General features: G+C 59.4%; 1 protein-coding gene across 8 annotated transcripts in view; it reads left to right on the top strand.

Moving 5' to 3' along the window:
* The window catches only part of SARDH (sarcosine dehydrogenase), a 62,267-nt gene that overhangs the window by 8,689 nt on the left and 35,082 nt on the right, over positions 1 to 18,496 (top strand). For 5 of the 8 annotated variants that reach the window (XM_053204408.1, XM_053204407.1, XM_053204409.1 and 2 more), the window contains 7 exons: positions 6,370 to 6,474; positions 7,613 to 7,742; positions 8,124 to 8,207; positions 10,209 to 10,295; positions 10,594 to 10,684; positions 13,907 to 14,048; positions 17,081 to 17,164. In XM_053204408.1, coding sequence (XP_053060383.1) covers positions 6,370 to 6,474; positions 7,613 to 7,742; positions 8,124 to 8,207; positions 10,209 to 10,295; positions 10,594 to 10,684; positions 13,907 to 14,048; positions 17,081 to 17,164 — 723 coding nt within the window. The remainder of the gene's footprint in view (positions 1 to 6,369; positions 6,475 to 7,612; positions 7,743 to 8,123; positions 8,208 to 10,208; positions 10,296 to 10,593; positions 10,685 to 13,906; positions 14,049 to 17,080; positions 17,165 to 18,496) is intronic. The other 3 variants (XM_053204410.1, XM_027051834.2, XM_053204411.1) reach the window with 2 other exon arrangements.

Below are 18,496 nucleotides of genomic sequence, written 5' to 3'. Positions count from 1 at the left end.
CTCCCTCCTTTCACCCCTCCACCCCTCCCTCACTCCCGCCCTCCAGCCCACCGTCCTTCTACCCCTTCATCTCTCCCTCCCTCCCTCATCATCCATCTGTGTATTAACCCATTTACCTCCCATTCCATGTAACCCTCCCTCCTTCACCCTGCTCACACCCCGCAAACATTGCAGCGTCTCAGGCCCTATCCTAGAAACCAGGGCTGTGACGTGACAGAGAGAAGGACCCAGTTCTTGTCTGGGTGAAGCTGGGGGGAGGTAAGGACAGGCAAAGGAGCAAATTCGGGGCAGGCTGATGGGGGCGCAATGGCAGTGGTGGGACAGGGCTCTGAGGAGGCCGGCACAGGGCTTCTTCCCGGACTCCCAGCCCAGGGAGGGAGTGCAGGGAGAGGGCAGGAGGAGGGCGGTGCGGGACCCACAGGCAGTTCAGAGAGGGGCCTGACGGTGGTGGTGGGAGAGTGGGAGGTGGGACCCCGCAAGAGGGTCTTGGAGCCTCCTCCCTGCCCTGGAAGAGCCTGGCTTCCCTCGCCAGTGGCTGGCTGCTAGGTGGCCCCCCCACCCCTCCTGCCCCTGCTCCTGTTCGTGGATGAGTTTAATGTGATCCCAGCGGGGCCTCCAAAGGGCTGCTCTGTGCCCCGTGCGCCCTGATTCTGTGGGGAGGGCTCCCCGGGTGGCCGCCAGGGGTCGCCCTCAGGCCACCGTGGGCTCAGACTACAGCTGGGGAAAGCTGGGGACAGCCTGTGGGCAGGACAGGGGCTGTGTCCCGGGGAGGGATCACTCTCCTTGGGTGGCCACAGGGCTGTGCTACCCTGGGCACCCCTGAGGGTCTGACCCAGGGCTGAGTCCAGGCCAAGCACTGCCCCCAGCTCCTCTATGACCTGGCGCCTTCCCTCTCTGGGCCTGGTGTCTGTGGCTGACAAACAGAGTGCCCAGTGCTCTCTGCTGGTCTGGCTTTCCCACCAACCTCTGCCCGCTTCTGCAGAAGCTATTCTGCTTGGGCACCGAGCGATGGGAAAGCCCAGGCTCAGGGGCTGCATTTCAGCCCCCAATAACGCAGCCAGGAAAGTCATAGTGCTGGGTGGGCCTCAGTCTCCTTTTCTGCAAAACAAGCGATAACCATATGGACTGCACAGGGCTGCGCGAGGTGAAGGGGCAAACACGGTGCTTGGCCTGTAGCCGATGGTGAGGATGACGATGACCAGGACCGAGGGGGCACAGAGGGGTCCGGCCAGCTGGTGCTTCAGAAGAAGAGATTAGGGAAAGCTGGAACAATCCGGAAGGCTTCCCAGAGGAAGTGGCCAACAGGTTTTGGATGGATGGGGGGCAGGAGAAATAATGCAAAGGAGTGGGCTGAGGTCCGGAGGCAGAGACATCAGTGGGAAGGGGTCATACCTGTAGGGGGGGGCTTCTGCGTGGAGATGGCAGTGAGAGTGCCCAGAGGACACCTTGGGGCTGAACTGAGCATGTGCTGGACACTCAAGGCAGCTCAGTGTGCTGGGGCCAGGAGCTGGGGACACTGATCCTGCCTGGAGCAAAAGTCTGGGACTTCCCTGGCCACCAGGTGTCCCCACTGTCCTGCTCTATGGAGCTCCAGAGTTTCTGTTTCGCTTGTAGAGTGGTAGTGACAATGGAAGTAATGACATGATGATTACTGTTTCAGAAGTGCTCCGTTACGGAGAACTTCTTACACGTTCTTGACAACAGTCCTTCGACTGTTGTCTTCGACAATAGCCCTCCTAGTTGTCCAGCTAACTAGGAGACTGGCGTGGGAGGGAGGGGCATCCACCAGGTTATCCCTTTTGGTCTCTGCGTGGAGACGGGGCAGAGGAGTCCCACATCATGTGCCCGTCTCCAGGGTAAGTGGTCCATGAGGGAAGGCAGCTCCTCCAGAGCCAAAGAGCAGCAGGGGACGTGGCGTCTCCTGACTCTTGGTCACTTTCTAAAGTGATTTTGGTTTGTTTTTGGTGAAATCAGTAGGCAGTGTTTGCAATATAATGACAATGTAAATATTGTTAACTCCTGAGCAAAATAGTGTCTGACTTTTGTGTTTCCTGGAGTTATTGTTTTCCAGTTGCTCAGTTTTCTATGTAACTGTCACTAATTCTATCTATCTATTTATCTATCTATCTATCAACATTACCTTCATCCCCCCAAACCCCATACCCATTTTCAGTCACTCCCCATTTCCCACCCAACCCTCAGTCTTAGATAATCACTAATCTGATTTCTATCTCTATGGATTTTCCTATTCTGGACATTTAATAAAATGAAATCATACCATATATGACCTTTTGCGTCTGACTTCTTTCACTCAGTATGACATTTTCAAAGTTCATCCATGTGGTGCATATATCAGAATTTCATTCCTTTCAATGGCTAACTAATATTCTATCCTAGACCACCTTTTATTTGCCCAGTCATCTGTTGACGGACATTTGAGTTGTTTCCACTTTTTGGCTGTTATGAATAATGCTGCTATGAACATTCATGAACATGTTTTTGTGTTGACATATGTGTTCATTTCTCTTGAGTAGATATCATGGAGTGGAATTGCTGAGTCACATAGTAACTCTGTGTTTAACTGTTTGAGGAACTGTCAGATTGTTTTCAAAGCACATGCACTGTTTTACGTTCCCACGCACCGTGGGTGAGGGTTGTGACTTCTCCAAGTCCTCGCCACCACTGGTGATTCTCTCTCTTTGATCCCAGCCATCCTAGTGGGTGTGAGGTGGGATCTCACTGGGGTTTCGAGCTGCATTTCCCTACTGGCTAATGATGGTGAGCGTCTTCCCATGTGCTTACTGGCCATTCGTGCATCTTCTTTGGAGAAATGTCTATTCAGACACCTTGCTCATTTAAATTGGGTTACTGGTCTTTGTATTGAGTTATAAGAGTTCCTGTTATATGCTGGGTACAAGTCTCTTATCAGATTTATGCCTTCCAGATACTTCCTCCCATTCTGTGGGTTGTCTTTTCCCTTTCTTGATGGTGTTGTTGGCAGCACAAAAGGGCTTGATTTTGGTGAAATCCAACTTACGGATTGTTTCTTTTGTGGCTTGTGCTTCTGGGGTCATATTTCAGAAGGCATTTCCTAACCCAAGACCACAAAGACTTACTCCCATGTTTTCTTCTAAGAATCGTATAGTTTAGCTCTTACTCTTAGGTCTAGGACCCACTTTGACTATGGTTCGTGTATGGTGTGAGGTAGGGGCCCAGCCTCCTTCTCTGCGTGTGCCTGTCCAGCTGCACGGGCACCACGTGTTGACGACCGTGGCTTCCTCCTCACGTGGCCTTGGCATCCTTGTGGAAAAGCAGTGACCATAAACGTGTGGGTTTATTTCTGGACTCTCATCCCCATTTGTGATCTATATGCGTATCCTTGTGTTAGTGTCTTGATTACAATGGTTTTGTAGTGAGTTTTGAAATCAGGAAGCGTGAGTCTCCCAGCTTGGTCCTTCTTTTTCAAGATGGTTTTAACTATTCTGGGTCCCTTGCATTTCCATATGAATTTTAGGATCAGTTTGTCAATTTCTGCCAAGAAGCCCACTGCGATTTTAACGGCGATCGTGTTGAATCTGGATCTGTTTGGAGAGCACATCATCTTAGCAATATCAAGTCTTCATTTTGTAATCATGGGATGTCTTTCCACTCGTTCAGGCCTCCTTTAATTTCTTTCAAAAATATTGCTGAGTTTTCAGAGTACAAGTTTTGCACTTCGTTTGTTAAATTTGTGGGTATTTTTAAATTCTTTTTGATGATGTAGGTGGAATTATTTTCTTAATTTCATTTTCTTTTTTGCTCATCATTAGTGAAGTGAAGAAACACAATAATTTTTGTCTGTTACGCATTGATCTTGTATCCTGCCACCTTATTGAACTATTTTGTTAGTTGTAACAGTTTTTTAGTGGGTTCCTTAGGGGTTTCTATATGTAAGATCACGTCATCTGCAACAAGAAAGTTTTGCTCCTTCTTCCAATGTTAATGCCTCTCATTATTTTTTCTTGTCTAATTGCTGCCTCAGCTAGAACCTCCGCTATGATGCTGAGTAGAAGTGGTGAGGTAGACATCCTATCATTAGGCTAACCTTAAAGGAAGAGCTGAAAATAAGTATGTTTTAGCTGTGGGTGTGTCTTAGATACCCTTCGTCAGGAAGTTCCCTCCTATTTCTAGATTGCTGAGTGTTTTTGTCATGAAGGATGTTGGAAATCCTTTTTCTGCATCTATTGAAATGATTGGTTTTCATCCTTTAGTCTGTTGCTATGGTGTATCACAAGGATTTATTTTCAGATGTCAAGCCAACCTTGCATTCCTGGGATAACCCCCATTAGGTCATGGCATACACTCCTCTTGTATGCTACTGGGTTCAGTTGGCTGGTATTTTGTTGAGGTTATTTGCATGTATGTTCGTAACTGTCACATTTCCGCCCCCCCCCCCCCCCCCACATTTCAACATGTCTGTCAACTAGCTCTAAATAGTATGTTCTGCACAACTCGTGCACACCAGAGAAATCACATACGGTCTCTATGTCCCATTCTCCCCGCCCCGGAGGAAGCCTTCTGCTCTTCTGAGTGGCTCTTTTCTGGGCTGCCTGCCTCTTGGCCTCTGCTCGGCTCTGACCCTGGGGCCGTCTTCACGCCTCTTCTGTTTGGATCCTTGATGTGCATGCGCTCTGGTTGCTTACTGAGAAGGAGCATATGGGAAGTAAAATGTTTTTGTGTTCATCCATGTCTGAAATAATCCTTATTCTTTCCAGACACTTGATTGAGGGATTGACGGGGTCTAGAATTCTCCATCTAAAATTGTCTGTGGATAGGGCGCCTGGGTGGCTCAGTCGGTTAAGCACCAGACCTCAGCTCAGGTCGTGATCTCACAGTTTGTGAGTTCGAGCTCCGTGTCGGGCTCTGTGCTGACAGCTTGGAGCCTGGAGCCTGCTTCAGATTCTGTCTCCCTCTTTCTCTGCCCCTCCCCCGTTCATGCTCTGTCTCTCTCTGTCTCAAAAACAAATAAACGTTAAAAAATTTTTTTAAAAAATAATAAATAAAATAAAATTGTCTGTGGAATTTTGGAGACTCCGCTCCAGGTCCTTCAGCCTCCAGGATGCTATTCCCATGTTTCACCCCAGCATGCCTCGGTGCCAGCCTGTCCGTTCATGGGGCGTGATAGGACTCCTTTAATATGGAGATTCATGACTTTCAATCTGAGAAGTTGTCCAGGTTCATTGCTCTGATGTTCCTCTACTTCATTTCCTCTGTTTGTCTTTCTGGAACCCCCGATAAGGTGGATGTTGGACCTTTAGGGTTGACCTCGTGATTTCCTTGTTTTTTCCTTTCCTGATTTCCATTTCTTCATCTTGTTTAGCTTCCTATATGGAAGATGGTCTTATCCAACCCGCCTGTTGCATTTTTCATTTTGATGATCATCTCCTGTTTCAAGACCTCTTTCTTGATCTGGGATTGTTCCTTTTCCATGGCACCTTATTTCACGGACCCAGTCTTGTCACAGCTCCGAAGTCCCCGGTTTCGCTTTTAAGTCCACAGGCCGACTAGAAGCTTGGAGAGGGAGGGCATCTCACAGGGGGTGAGGGTGAGCCATCCTTTTTGGCAAGAGGCCCTGGTGTCAGCATCTGGAGCCTTCCACGGGCCACTTCATGTCTCCACAGTAGGGTCCCCGGGCTGCTGTCGAGGGGGAACAAGAGCCCACTCCTCACCACCCCGAACCTGGAGACTCACTCCTGCAGCCCGTGGGGCTGTCCCCAGGCCGGGCCTTAGCTGGGGAGGACGGAGGGGATCTGGGCCCACTGCTTTGAAGAGACCCTGGCCTGTCTTCCCGTTCACACACATTCTCTTTGTCTCCCACTCACACATGTGCACACGCATACACACATTCTCACATCCACACGTGTGTGCACACACACCATGCAGTCTGCCCGTCGGCCCCTGCAGAGGGAGCTGGGTTGCCACAAGCTGGGTCTCTATGGATTGGAGGGGATGGAGGGTGGCACTGGCTCAACTTGTGCAGTCTCCCCGCCCCGAACCCGAGCTGGGGCGTGGCCTCCGGCTCCACACCCTCCAGCGTTGGTTCCTTTCTCCTGCGTGTGCTTGTCCCCCCACGGCTCTCCTAGTGTTGTGGGCTACACCTCATCCTTCCTGCCTCGCTCTCCTTATGGCTGGTGTTTTATGGGGTTTGGGGAAGGGGAGACTTGAGCGGGGGTGGTTTGTCCACAGTGTAGCCTGAGACCCCGGGTCCACTCTGCCCGCCTACAAAAAGGAGGCACCATCGTCCACCGTGGGCCTGTGCCCCCTGGTGGAGTTACTAGACCCACGGCCCAGCCCTGGCTGACCCTGAGGCCTCTCTACTCTGCCTTCCAGAACATGCCGAATGTCCGCGACCACGATGCCTCTGTCTACCTCCGCCTCCAAGGAGATGCCTTGTCTGTGGGTGGCTATGAGACCAACCCCATCTTCTGGGAGGAGGTAAGACACAGAGGGATCGGGGAGGGGGGTGGTTCAGGGCTGCGTCTCAGTGTGGAGAAGCCTTCCTCCAGGAAGCCCACCTTCCTGAAGCTCCTCGGGTGCACACCTGAGAAATGGCAGGTCCCTGGGCCCCAGAAGGGCCAACTCGGTTTTCTCTGAACGTGGCACACAGGTAGACCCAGACCTGGGGCAGGGAGAGGGCTGGCCTCAAACAGCAGTAGTTACAGGCTGTGGAGATGTCAAATCACAGCTTTGGAAGACAACAAAAACGTTAAAACCCTGTGTCCACAGCAAACAACTCTGAGCCCGGACCCACGGCAGTGGCGTCTGTCCGGGCCCCACGGCTCGCCCGGCAGCTTCTGGGGCTGCATGGAAGTCGGGCGGCCCCCTCGGCCCCCTCGAGCACGCCTGGGCCGCCCCCGCTCCTGGGTTCATGTAGACATCGAATGATTAAGTGACAACCTTGGGTCAGATTCTGTTTTACTTCCTGGGGACAGAGGGAGAGCAGCACGAAAGCCCCTGTCCCGGGGTGCCTGTGTTTGGCCGGGGAGACCCACAGTAAACAGACAAGCAGCGGTGACCTGTGCTGAAGGAAGCCAGCGGGTTGGGAACAAGCCTCGTAAGAGTGGAGGCCTATGCTTCGTGCCGTGGTCAGGCAGGGCCCCCCGAGGAGGTGACGTCAGAGCAGAGCCCCCCTGGAGAGAGCACGGTCGGTGAGGAGCTGCCTCAGACCGGGGGTGAAGGCCCCGAGGTCTGGCCAAGCTTGTCCTTGAACTGAAGGAAGGTCAGCGTGGCCGTGGGCCAGTGGTGGACGGGGGCAGGGCCTGCCCTTGTAGGCCTCGGTGGGCCACAGAGTCACGGGGAGCCACAGGGCTGCTGGAGACCAAGAGAGGGCATGGTCTGACTTAGGAGAAGGTCGAAGGAGGGTAGGAAGGCAGGGTGACCAGGTGGAGGCCATTGCAACAGTCCAGCGCAGAGCTGGGGGGCCTGGGCCAGCACAGGGGAAGGGAGGGGACGGGCCCCAGTGATGGGTTGGTGCAGGAGACCTGAGGGGCCCAGCCCTGTCACCCCCCCTAACCCAGGGGAGACTGGCCGGGCTCGGCTCCCACTGGGCGGCTCCCCCCACCCGCCTCCCCAGGTGTCAGACAAGTTTGCCTTTGGCCTCTTTGACCTGGACTGGGACGTGTTCACCCAGCACATCGAAGGTGCCATCAACCGCGTCCCAGTGCTGGAGAAGACGGGGGTCAAGTCCACAGTCTGTGGCCCGGGTGAGTGAGGAGGCTGGAAGCAAGGGCAGGCATGCTGGGTCCTTCTGCCCGAGACCGAGGCTGGCCTGTGTCGGGCACGGACCTGGGCCGTCCCTGCCGCGAGCAGGACAGACACGACACCCCTGTTGCCGTCCCAGCAGAAGCACTGGGACTCCCACTGGGTGTCTCCCCCACCCCCTCTTTCTTCCTGGCACACACAGGGTCCCTTTAATCCTCAGTCAAGGCAAAAACACGGGTAGGGCCGGCCTTGCCCCATATCAGGCCTGGGGAGATAGGTTCGGAAAGACACAGTGTTGTCCAAAGAAGAAACTTTGTGTCTGAGGCTCTGGGTGCCTCAGTGTCCTCGTCTGTGAAATGGGTGACAGCGTACCTACTCAGCAGGAGTGGAGCAAGGAGGAGAAGCCACATGTGAGGTGCGGGGCACGGCCCAGACCAGCAGACTGCCGTCAGTCCTGAGGGGAAGGGGTTAGCCAGAGGCCGGAGAGTAACGGGTCATCCACAGCCAGGCAGGGGGTGAGGGGCTGGCCAGGACAGGAGAGGGGAAGGTTCTGATGCCCAGGGGCCTGTGGCCTGCCGGGGCGGGGGGGCCAGCCCTCTCCGCCTGGTGCCCCTGGAGCCGCTTGAATCTGTTGGGCTCGTGAGGCGGCCCAGCCGCGGTGGGCAGGATGGACGTGCCCCTGAGTGCTGGACTCGGGGTGCAGGGCGTGGGCGGGGGGCCAAAGGCTCGCTGCCCTTCCCCCCACAGCTTCCCCGGGCTTGCGTGGGGCTGGCAATGAGAAGCACAGGCCTGAAACGATCCCAGAGGCCCGAGTCACCCGGGAACATCCTCTGTTTAATTGGACTGGGGAGTCATTGCTCTCAGGGAGCCCTATCTGGGGGGGATGTGTGTGTGAAGACATCTTGTGTCTGGCTTCCGGCCTGTGGGGGAGGGTTCGCGGGGAACAGAGCGCTTCCCCTTGCCAGGGAGGACGAGACCGGTCAGTGGCCTTTGGCTTCCAGAACAGAACTGGGAAGTCCCAGGCCCCCTTGACTCCGGGGCATCCGGGGGCGGGCAGAGCTCCCATTCTGGGTCCCAGGGGTCCCGGCCAAGGTGGGGACCCCGTCTGTGCTGCCCAAACATCCCATCATTCTGCATCCATCCCCAAGCTGCTCGGTCGTGAGTCATTGGCTGAACGTTCTCGTCCCCCCCCCCCCCACGAAGCTCTCTCCTCAGATGCCCCGTGAGGTTGTCCTCACCTTCCTGTCCGCCTGGAAACATCCCCAGCCCTCCCGAAGCGCTCCCCGGGTGGGTGACCCAGCCACAGCACTGTCACCCTCGCCCTGGCCGCCCCTGTGCCCCCTGCCACCGCCAGACACCCCCCCCCTCCCCCAGGGCCCGGGAAGCTCCCGACCTTCCTCACACGGGGTCGCGTCCGTCCCCATCCCGCGTGGGACAGACCCGCGCAGAGGTTGAGAACTCCGGCTGGGGGTCAGGCAGCCCTGAGCTGGCTCCTGGCTCCCTGCTTCACTGGCAGGGTGACCCAGCTTCCGCATCTGTTCCATAGTTAGTGACCATGGTGCCTACCAGAAGGGTCACTCACACCGCCCCTCCTCCCGTCGTCATTTCTTCCCAGACATTCTCTGTTTTGCTTATTTGCGTATTTACCGTCCCCTCTCGTCAGCTGCCTGAGGGGTGGGAGCAGTCATGGTCGGACCCGAGCCCTGGGCACATTCCGGGGGGCGGCAAGTATTTGTAGATGGACTGGCTCACAGCCCTGTGAAGTCAGTGCCATGATCCCCGTTTTACAGATGAGGACACTGAGGCTCAGAGAGGTGAAGTGACTCGGCCAGGGTCACAGGGCTACGAAAGGGTAAAGCAGGGTTCAAGCCCAGGATTGTGGCTACAAAGCTCAGCCCTTTATAATGATTTCCCAAGGCTTCCCTTGCCCTCCGTGCTCTGGGTTCCGCCTGTGACACACCTTTGGCCAACAGGGCAGAAACCCCCGTCCCTCTCCCGGAGAACTTGGGGTCAGCCCTTCATTCAGGGACATTTATCGAACACCTGCTGTTTGCTGGGCCCCATGCTAGGCCTTGGGACACAGTACTGAGTGGAGCCCCGTCCCTGCCCTCATGCACTCGTGGTCCCGTGGGCAAGAATGACCAGCAGTGATGCGGCAGGAAGGTGGCGCCCTGTGATGGGGGCTTGAGGGAAAGGCCCCTCCTCAGCAGGAGGCAAACCTGGATGCTGCAAAGCAGAACCCGGTCCCAGCAGGGTGGTTCTGGCAGTAAATGCTGAGGAGCTCGGGAGCGTGGCAGGAGCAGTCAGGGAGGCCCCCTGGAGGAAGTGGCATTGAGCGGAGCGGTGAGGATGGGGAAAGTCTGGGTGAAGGGGCAGCGGCAGACCCCGCTCCAATCACTGCCCTCTCGGGAGACCCCGCCCCGGGGGCATATGGCCCGGGGAGAGCTTCAGGCCCCCCTCCCTTTCAGAGTCCTTCACACCTGACCACAAGCCCCTGATGGGGGAGGCACCTGAACTCCGAGGGTTCTTCCTGGGCTGCGGTTTCAACAGTGCAGGTGCGTGTGAGAGGCCCCTCCTTGACACCCACCACCCTGATCTTAAAGCTCCCCCAGGCAAAAAAAAAAAAGCTTCCCCGGCCAGAGTGTGGGGGGCTCAGGAGCACAGCGGCCCCTGGCAGGGGTGAGGGCAGAGGAGGGCCGCAGGGAGGGGTGAGGTCCTGTTAGCAGCAGTACAGCACCCCAGGTGTGAGATCCAGGGTTTGGGGGGTGATGCTGGCTGTGGACACGGAAGGGGCATGATATTGGGGTGGGGGCTCCGGGGCGGACGGCAGACCTCTGGCCCTACTCCTTCTAGGAATGATGCTGGGCGGCGGCTGTGGGCAGGAGCTGGCCCACTGGATCGTCCACGGGCGCCCAGAGAAGGACATGTACAGCTATGACATCAGGCGAGTGTGCACCAGAGACCGTGGGCGGGGCGGCTGCTTACCGGTGCCCTGGGATTAGGTAGAGCCGGGTATATAGCGAGGGCTATTTAGAAAGGAGCCTTCTCTGAAATCCAGAGGGCTTCTTGGAAGAGGCGCCAGTAAGGGAAGAAGGGGGAGAAGGCTGCCAGCAGGGGCGGTTCTGCAGGTGCCCGGGGTTTGGCAGATTCACGGCCCTTGACAGTTTCCGGGATTTCTTGTCCCAGTGTCCTCCTCGACCCGCCGGATGGCTCCAGGATCAGCAGCGGGATCGCCTCATCCCATTTGGCAGATGGGGAGACTGAGGCCTGGGGAGCAGGAGGGACCCCACGCGTTGCCCAGGGAGTGAGGCTGAGTTGGGTGGTTATGATCAGTGCATGCGCAGCAGCTGGGAGTCAGACGGCCCCGAGCCCAGAGGCCAGCTGAACGTTCACGTCCAAGGTGGCGGGAATACATCAGACCCGGTGCCCAGCGCTCTCCTCACCGTAGCCCCGGGTAATGACGCGCGTGCTGCTAATGTCGGGGGCAGCCAGGGCGTCTGTGTAGGCACAACTCTCTGTGTCACGTCTGCAAGGAAACGCTAGACAAGCCTGAGCCGGGGTGGGGGGGGGGGGGCGCTGTCGTCAGAGCAGGGGGAGGGGGTCCTGGTCTCCATCACCCTCTGCAGGCGGGGCGAAGGCACTCACTCCCAGGCAGGGTCCGGAGGGTAGGTGTTGGTGGGGCCCGGGTGTCGTGCAGGGGGCAGTCGAGGCGACGGCTTGGAGGGCCGCCCCTGTGGGCAGGCAGCCCGTTCCGTTACTGCTCCTGGCAGACAGCTTCCCTGGGGAGACCCCAGCTGCCCGGGGTGGGGGGGGGTGCTGGGGTGCTGGTTCCGCTCAACATGCCCCCTGCTCCTCTGCTAACCTCACCCCTCCTGGCCTGATGAAGACATTAGACCCGCTGGGGAAGGGGGGGGGGGATGTCTGGCCCTCACAGAGGCAAACAGACAGACACTGAGATTCCCCCAAGGCCACCCCCTCCACGGCGCCTGGCACAGCTCTGCTCTGTGGCTGCCTCCGAGCCCGTCTGGGGCTGCGCCCACGCGCTCCCAAGAGAGGAATGTTCCAGAAATGATAGCTTCAAGGGGCCTCGGGGATGGGCCGGTCCAAGCCCCTCCTGCTACAAACGGCGAGAAGAGGCACCGATGCGGGCGGCCGCTTGTCTGAAGTCGCCCAGTGCGGGCGCCAGAGCGGGCAGGGACACAGCGCCTCGCCTCCCTCGGGGGCGAGGGCTCCGGCACAGGAACAGACCGCCGCATCAGGGCTCACCCCAGGCCTCGGCGGGCGGCCTCCCGGTGCCGCAGCGTCCACGGCTGCAGAACGGGGCTGGCATGCCTGCCCCCCTCCTGGGCTGGGGGAGGCCTGGCGGGGAGGGGGTGCACGGTCCTGGATTCAGCAGGAAGCCCCGAGGCTGCCTGTGAAACCCCTGCCCGGTTAGGAACGGGTCTGGGCCTCCCGTCATCAGCTGCCTTGCCTGGCAGGAGTGTTTTGTGGGCTGGTTCGTGGCGGGGAGGCTGGGCCTGGGCGTCACAGGCTGGGAGGCAGATGGTACAGTGGGGGGAGAGGGGCGGCGGGGAGCCCCTACGAGCTGGCGCCTGGGGGGGGTAGAGGGGGGCAGTGAACTAGCCCACTCACCCTTGTGGCTCAGGTAGAGGGTTTCCCCATCTGTGAAATGGGGGTGATGACTCACCTCTCGGTGGAGCGCATCTGGGACTCGCTTGTACGCGTCCCGGTGCCTGGCACGGGCAGGGTCTGGGGTGTAGGCCGGGACTGTTAGTGAAAGCCCTTGGGTCCGAGTAACCGGGAGGAGGCGTCATCGTTTGAGCGCTGAGGGTGGCCGGACCCTAGCCCCGGCTTGGGCCCCCTGCTCACAGGAGGAGTGATGAAGCCAGCCTGCGTGGCCACAGGGAGGGGCCCATTCCCCTGCCGATCCCTGGTCGTGCTCTGGCTGAGCTCGAGCCCACGCCCCTGCCATGCACACGTGTGCACAGACGTGAGCCGAGGCGGCAGTCCTGGGCCACGGGGAACCTGCCGGAGGGGCCGTGGAGGGGCCCGTGTCTGTGCCTGCAGGGATCACCCGGCCCCGCCCCAGATCCAGCTTCCTCTTTCGTCCTGGGGGCATGAGGAAGGAAATCCAGGACTCCCTCTTCCCACTTCCCGCTCCCCACCCCCAGCCAGGACTCTCAAAGCAGCGAGGAAGGTCACCAGTCCGGTCCTGGGAGAACCATGCCAGCTCCTGGTGACTGGGTCTGAATCTGACCAGAGTGGCCATCAGCCTCCTAGCCCGCTTCCTGCCCGCCTCAGCCCCTCCAAAGCCGGCCAGGCATTTCCAAACCCCGCACCCCAGCATGCTTCTCCTTCAGGAACTCCCTAGGCCCCTTGGCCTGGCTCCGTGGCTCCCTCCCCTGCCCTGCAGCTTGTCCCAGAAGCTCCTGGCTCAGTGCAGGCTGGATCGCCCCTCGTGTGCAAATGAGTCAAACCAGGGGGCGGCGTGAGGCCGCACTGAAGATTGAGACAGGTTCTCGCACACAGCACTCACCCCTGGGCCGACAGCAGGAAGGGGCCCCTTGGACGATCGCAGCGACTCGCGATAATATCCATAACGATAAACTCACATCCGTAGCCCCGCCCCCTGCCCCCACCAGAACATCGTGCTCGCTAGAACTGTGTGCAAACTGAGAGTCAATTAGCCCCGGTGAGGCTCCGACAGGCGTCACGGAGGATGGAACGTGGATGGGGAGGAGGGCCGGGAGGGCGCGTGAGATGCCAGCGGGTGGACAGTGAGGGAAGGGACGGATGGGGAGGCTGGTCTGGCGGTCTGAGAGGTGGGTTTGTGTGTGGGAGGGGCCGGGGGCCGCGACCCAGGTGGGCCAGCAGCTACGCAGTCGGCTCGGGCAGCCGGGGCGGTCGGAGGACAAGCCGTTGGGTGGCTCGAGCTGCTGGCTGGAGGAGAGGCCATGTGACCTGGGGGCGGGGGGGCGGTGTCGCAGTGAGGAGGCCTAGCTGCCCAAGGCTCCGGGGCGGGAGACTAGAGCCCGGTCCCCCTCCCGAACCCATGCCCCAGGGAGGACTCTGGTGGAGGGATGAGGGTCCGGTTTGGCCCCGGGTCCTTGGCCGGCCCTTCCCTCACAGCCCCCGAGGCAGTGACCGGCCCCTCCGCCCGCCACAGGCGCTTCCATCACCTGCTCACCGACCACCGCCGCTGGATCCGCGAGCGCAGCCACGAGTCCTACGCCAAGAACTACTCTGTTGTGTTCCCCCACGACGAGCCCCTGGCGGGGCGCAACATGAGGACAGACCCCCTGCACGAGGTACCACACCCCGACGAGCGGCCACTCTCGGGGAGTCTGGGGCACTGGGGCGATGGAAAGGCGTGCTCTGGGCCGGGTGAGGTGACGCGGTGGCTCGGCCATTCCCAGCTCTCACCAACGGAGCGTGCTCGGAGCGCACACCCCGGCACCTTCCCTAACTGCCGACGGCGGTCGTGGGGGGGCGGGGGCACCGGCCGGTGTGTGCGGTCGCCCATCGGGGACGGGCACTGACAGAGAGCAGCATAGCCCCAGAGACATGCGTCCTGCGCGTGGGGCCTGCTTGGGATGCCTTTCCTCCCCGGCAAGCTCCTACTCGTATGACGAAACCCACTGTCAGGTGCCCTCCCCCCCGGAGCCCAGCCTTGGCACTCTCCCAAGCCCCTGACGGTCCCCTTCCTCGTGCTCCCAACCCACCTCCGTGTCCCCTCTCCCACCCCCATCTTGTGCTGCAAGCTGTCCTCATCTAGGGCCCCGGGAACAGCAGCTCTGCCCTAGTCTCTCCGGTTCTGAGCACTGAGCACGGAGCCTGACTTTTAATACGTGTTCAGGGGTGTTTGTTGAATGGAGACAGGCAGGCTCATGGAGCAGGCAGCTCTGAGGCTGAATAAAGGAACCTCCTTCGTCTGGGACTCCAGCACCTGGACCCCAGAGGGACCCGGCGTCCATTGCCCTGCCCCTCAGCTGAGCTTAGTGGGCCAGCTGGGATCTCGGGCCACGGTGACCCCCGGCTCCCCTCTGCCGTCCCGGGTCACCCTGTCCCGACAGCCCCAGAGCTTCCCCGACAAACACGGGGGCTGCCTGACTTGCGCTGGAAGGAGATGGGCTCAGAAGCGCCCACCTCTTGTCCGCGCTGTCAGCCCTGCTCGCGACAGCCCCCCAGCCACGGCCGGTTTTATTAGAGGCGGCTACGCCCCTGTTTTCCCTCCCTGGGAAGGTGACCTCCTCCTCGATCCACGGGACCCCATCACTCATGCCGGGGGATTTTCTTGTGTTGAGAACTGCCCCTGGCTGCCCCCTGGGGTGTCCGAGGAGGACATTTCTTGGTGCCACCGTTGGCAGTGTCCTCTTGGCCACTGCTCTGCCCGCTCAGGGTGTGGGTGGGTCCTCGGGAGGCAGCGGGATACCGCCCGTCGGGGGCCGCGGGCGCCTGCGCACTTGCCTGCCTCTGCCAGACCCAGCTTCCGAGGCTGCTCGGCCCGGGGCTCTGGGCCCTCCTGCCAGTCCGACAAGGCTGCCCGTGGCCACGGGGCCCTTCCAAACTTGAGGGCGGAGATGATCGTTTTTCCCCAACCCGAACTCACAGTCAAAGAAATCTGCCGTGATGTCACTTAATTGTGTCCGTGTGATATTGTGACTTGTGATAAGAAATAGGAATTCGGTCTTCGTCCAGTCCATTTCTGGCACCGAGTTCCCCCAACCCTTGGAATTTCCTAAATGGCGAGGGCCACAAAGACGGAGAGGCCGGAGGTGGCCTCAGTCACCAGTGGCCACCGAGGCAATCAGCCGTGCCCGTATCACGGAGCCTCCATAAAAACCCAAAAGGAGGGGCTCAGAGAGCTTCCGGGTTGGTGAGCACAGGGAGGTTTGTGCACAGTGGCACCTGGAGGGGCACAGAAGCCACACGCCCTTTCCCCACACCAGGGGCTACTTTCCTCTTGCATCTGGCTGTCCCTGAGCTATAACCTTCTAGAAACACCAGCCATGCAGTGGGTAAAACGTTTCTCTGAGTCTTGTGAGCGGCTCGGGCAAATGCATCCAGCCCGAGGAGGGGGCCTGCTCCATAGCCGGTCGGTCACCAGTCTAGGTAACCTGGAGGGACCCGAGTAGGAGATGGGGGCAGCCTTGTGGGACTGAGTCCCCAGCCTGGGGAAATCTGATGCCGTCCTCGGGGAGACAGTGTCAGAGTTCAGTTGGCTTCTGGGACATTCTGCCGGGGTCGGAGAATTACTTGCTGCCGTGTGGCAGGTCCCCACACGCGTGCACGTGCAGACCGGGCCCAGGAAACGAACTCAGTCCTTTACGTTTTCGTATTGCACTAAAGCACACAGCACATGAAACTTGCCATTTTAGCCGTTCTTAAAGCCTACGATTCGGGGAGATGAAGTACATTCACGGTCCTGTGCGACCCTCACCACTCTCTGGTGCCAGAACATTTTCATCACCCCGAAAGGAAACCCTGTGCCCACGAAGCAGGGATCCCTCATTCTCCCCAGCCTAGAAAGGCCACTGATCTGTTTTCTGTCCGGGGATTCGCCTCCTCTGGACGCTTGATGTAAGTGGGTCGTGAAGGGTCATGAGAGAAGGTCACACGCGTGTTGTGTTTGAGGCTGGCCTGTGGTGTGTCACCCGTCGGAGCTCGGTTGCGTTTTAAGGCCCAGTCTCACTGCACCGTGTGGGTCCACCAGGCGTGTTCATCTGTTTTCATCAGTCGGTGGGCACTGTTGCTTCCAGCTGCTGGCGGCTGTGAACTTGGGTGTGCAGAGACCTGCTTCCTCCCTGTTCTCTCAGGGGTGCACCTGCGGGGGAGATCGCCGGGTCTCGTGCGGGGTCAGCCTGCTCCCGCTGGAACAATAGCACAGACTGGGGGTGCGGGGGGGGGTGGGGGGGAGAAGCCATAAGAAATTCCTTGCTCCCAGGTCTGGACGCTGAGCGGCTCCAGCTGGGGCCCCCTCCCCAGCTGTCTGGAAGCCTGCCTTCTCCCTGGGTCCCCTGGGTCCCCCTGTCCTGGGATCAGGGCCCCACCCCATGACCTCACTCTTCCCTAATCGCCTCTTTGAAGGCTTCACCTCCATATTCGGTCACACTGGGGGCGTTAGGGCTTCAAGCAGGAATTTGGGGCTGGGGGTGGGGCTCTGGGGTAGGAGTTGCAGCCTGGGCTTGGGTCCTGGCTCCGAGCCTCAGGACCTCTTTGCCCTCTGCTCCTTGGGGTGTATCCCCTTGGGGGGAATCCAGTCACTCACTGCCCTGCATGGCGGGAGGCGGGGGGGTGTCTGGCCGGGCCTGAAGGGTGCTGGCTTCCCACCCCTACCCAGGAACTACTGGCCCAAGGCTGCGTCTTCCAGGAGCGACAGGGCTGGGAGCGGCCGGGATGGTTCGCCCCGAAAGGCACAGCTCCGGTGAGTGGCCACCCGGGCCTAGCCCACCCCCACTCCCGTCCACACCACCCGAGGCGGGGCCCGCGGGGCGGGTGAGTCACCTTGCAGGCGAGAAGGCTGAGCCCCCTGTAGATGTGCCCGTGAGCACGGGGCCGTCCTCTGCAGATGTCCCCAGGGCCGTCACTCACCGCCCACAGCAGCCAGGCCTTCCAAGGCCCAGATAAGCCCGGGGCCCCCGGGAAAGCTGGTGTTCCACAGTGAGGGGGCCGCGCGCAAGACTCCCCCGCCGCGCCGGAGAAATTAGCACATCTTCCCATAATTTTGCTCATATATTTTTGGCAAATGCCACTGTTATTTTATGTTAGTAGAAGCATTTAGCACAAAATTATGCATTCCGTGTTGGTTTGTAACTTGGGATTTCACAGCCTCCCGGCCTCTGGGTGCCCTCCTGGGGGCTCCCCAACTCCCCCAGTGCCTCCCACGGGCCCAGGTTGTCAGAGAAGAACCCAACCAGCCCGCTTGTGAAACTCGTGGGCTGGGGTCCCCTGAGCGGGCGGGGACAGAATTTGATCCGGATTTATGCAAATTAAAACCCCCCTTCTGCTGCTGTAATTTACCAGTCCCCTTCCAGGGCAACCACCTCCCATCCCCATAGCAACTCACGGCCCAAGGCGGGTCCCAGGGCATCGTTAGGCAAGAGTGGGCTCTCTAAGACCACCAGGGGGAGCAGGTTGCCCCAGGAGGCTGAGAGGCTGGAGCCACCAGGACAGGGTGGGGCTCGAACAGCCCCCTGCAAAGCCCTCCGTGTCCCAGCTGGCCTCTCCCAGGAAGCCCCTGGCCCCTGGGCGAGGAGAGGACCCTGGATCAGGGATCGGGAACATTCCCTTGGTCCGGAGATGGGCAGGCTCTGTGCCCTCTCACCTGTGAAAAGAGGCTGGGCAAGCCTGGCCGTGCCGGGGAGGGACAGTTGACTGACTCCCTCAGTAGGGGCAGGGCTGGGGAAGGGCCCAGTGGCATGTGGGCATCTCAGAGCCGCTGACAGAGGGCATGACAGGCCACAGCCAGTGGCGGTCAAGGAGCCAGCCTCTGGGGCCCACGTGCCGCAAGGCCTGTGCCAGGCCTGTGACATCAGGCGAGTTTTCATCTCTCTGCCTCAGTTTCTCTCCTGTAGAAAGGATCTCCCTGCCTAGAAGCTTGAGGCACCCAGAGCAGGGCTCGGTCCTGACTGCCATGACAGTGCCGTCCGGCCCCCAGCTCCGTCACCCTCTTCCTCAGAGAGCTGGTTCCGGGGTCTCATCCCGCTGCCTCAGCCTCGAGTTGAAAGCCCTGACGGTGGCCCAGGGGTCCCAGGTG

The sequence above is a fragment of the Acinonyx jubatus genome, chromosome D4 (genome assembly GCF_027475565.1).
Source record: "Acinonyx jubatus isolate Ajub_Pintada_27869175 chromosome D4, VMU_Ajub_asm_v1.0, whole genome shotgun sequence".
NCBI classification, from domain to species: domain Eukaryota; kingdom Metazoa; phylum Chordata; class Mammalia; order Carnivora; family Felidae; genus Acinonyx; species Acinonyx jubatus.
Note: the sequence above shows the minus strand (reverse complement) of the source record. Positions and strands in the feature narration are given on the sequence as shown.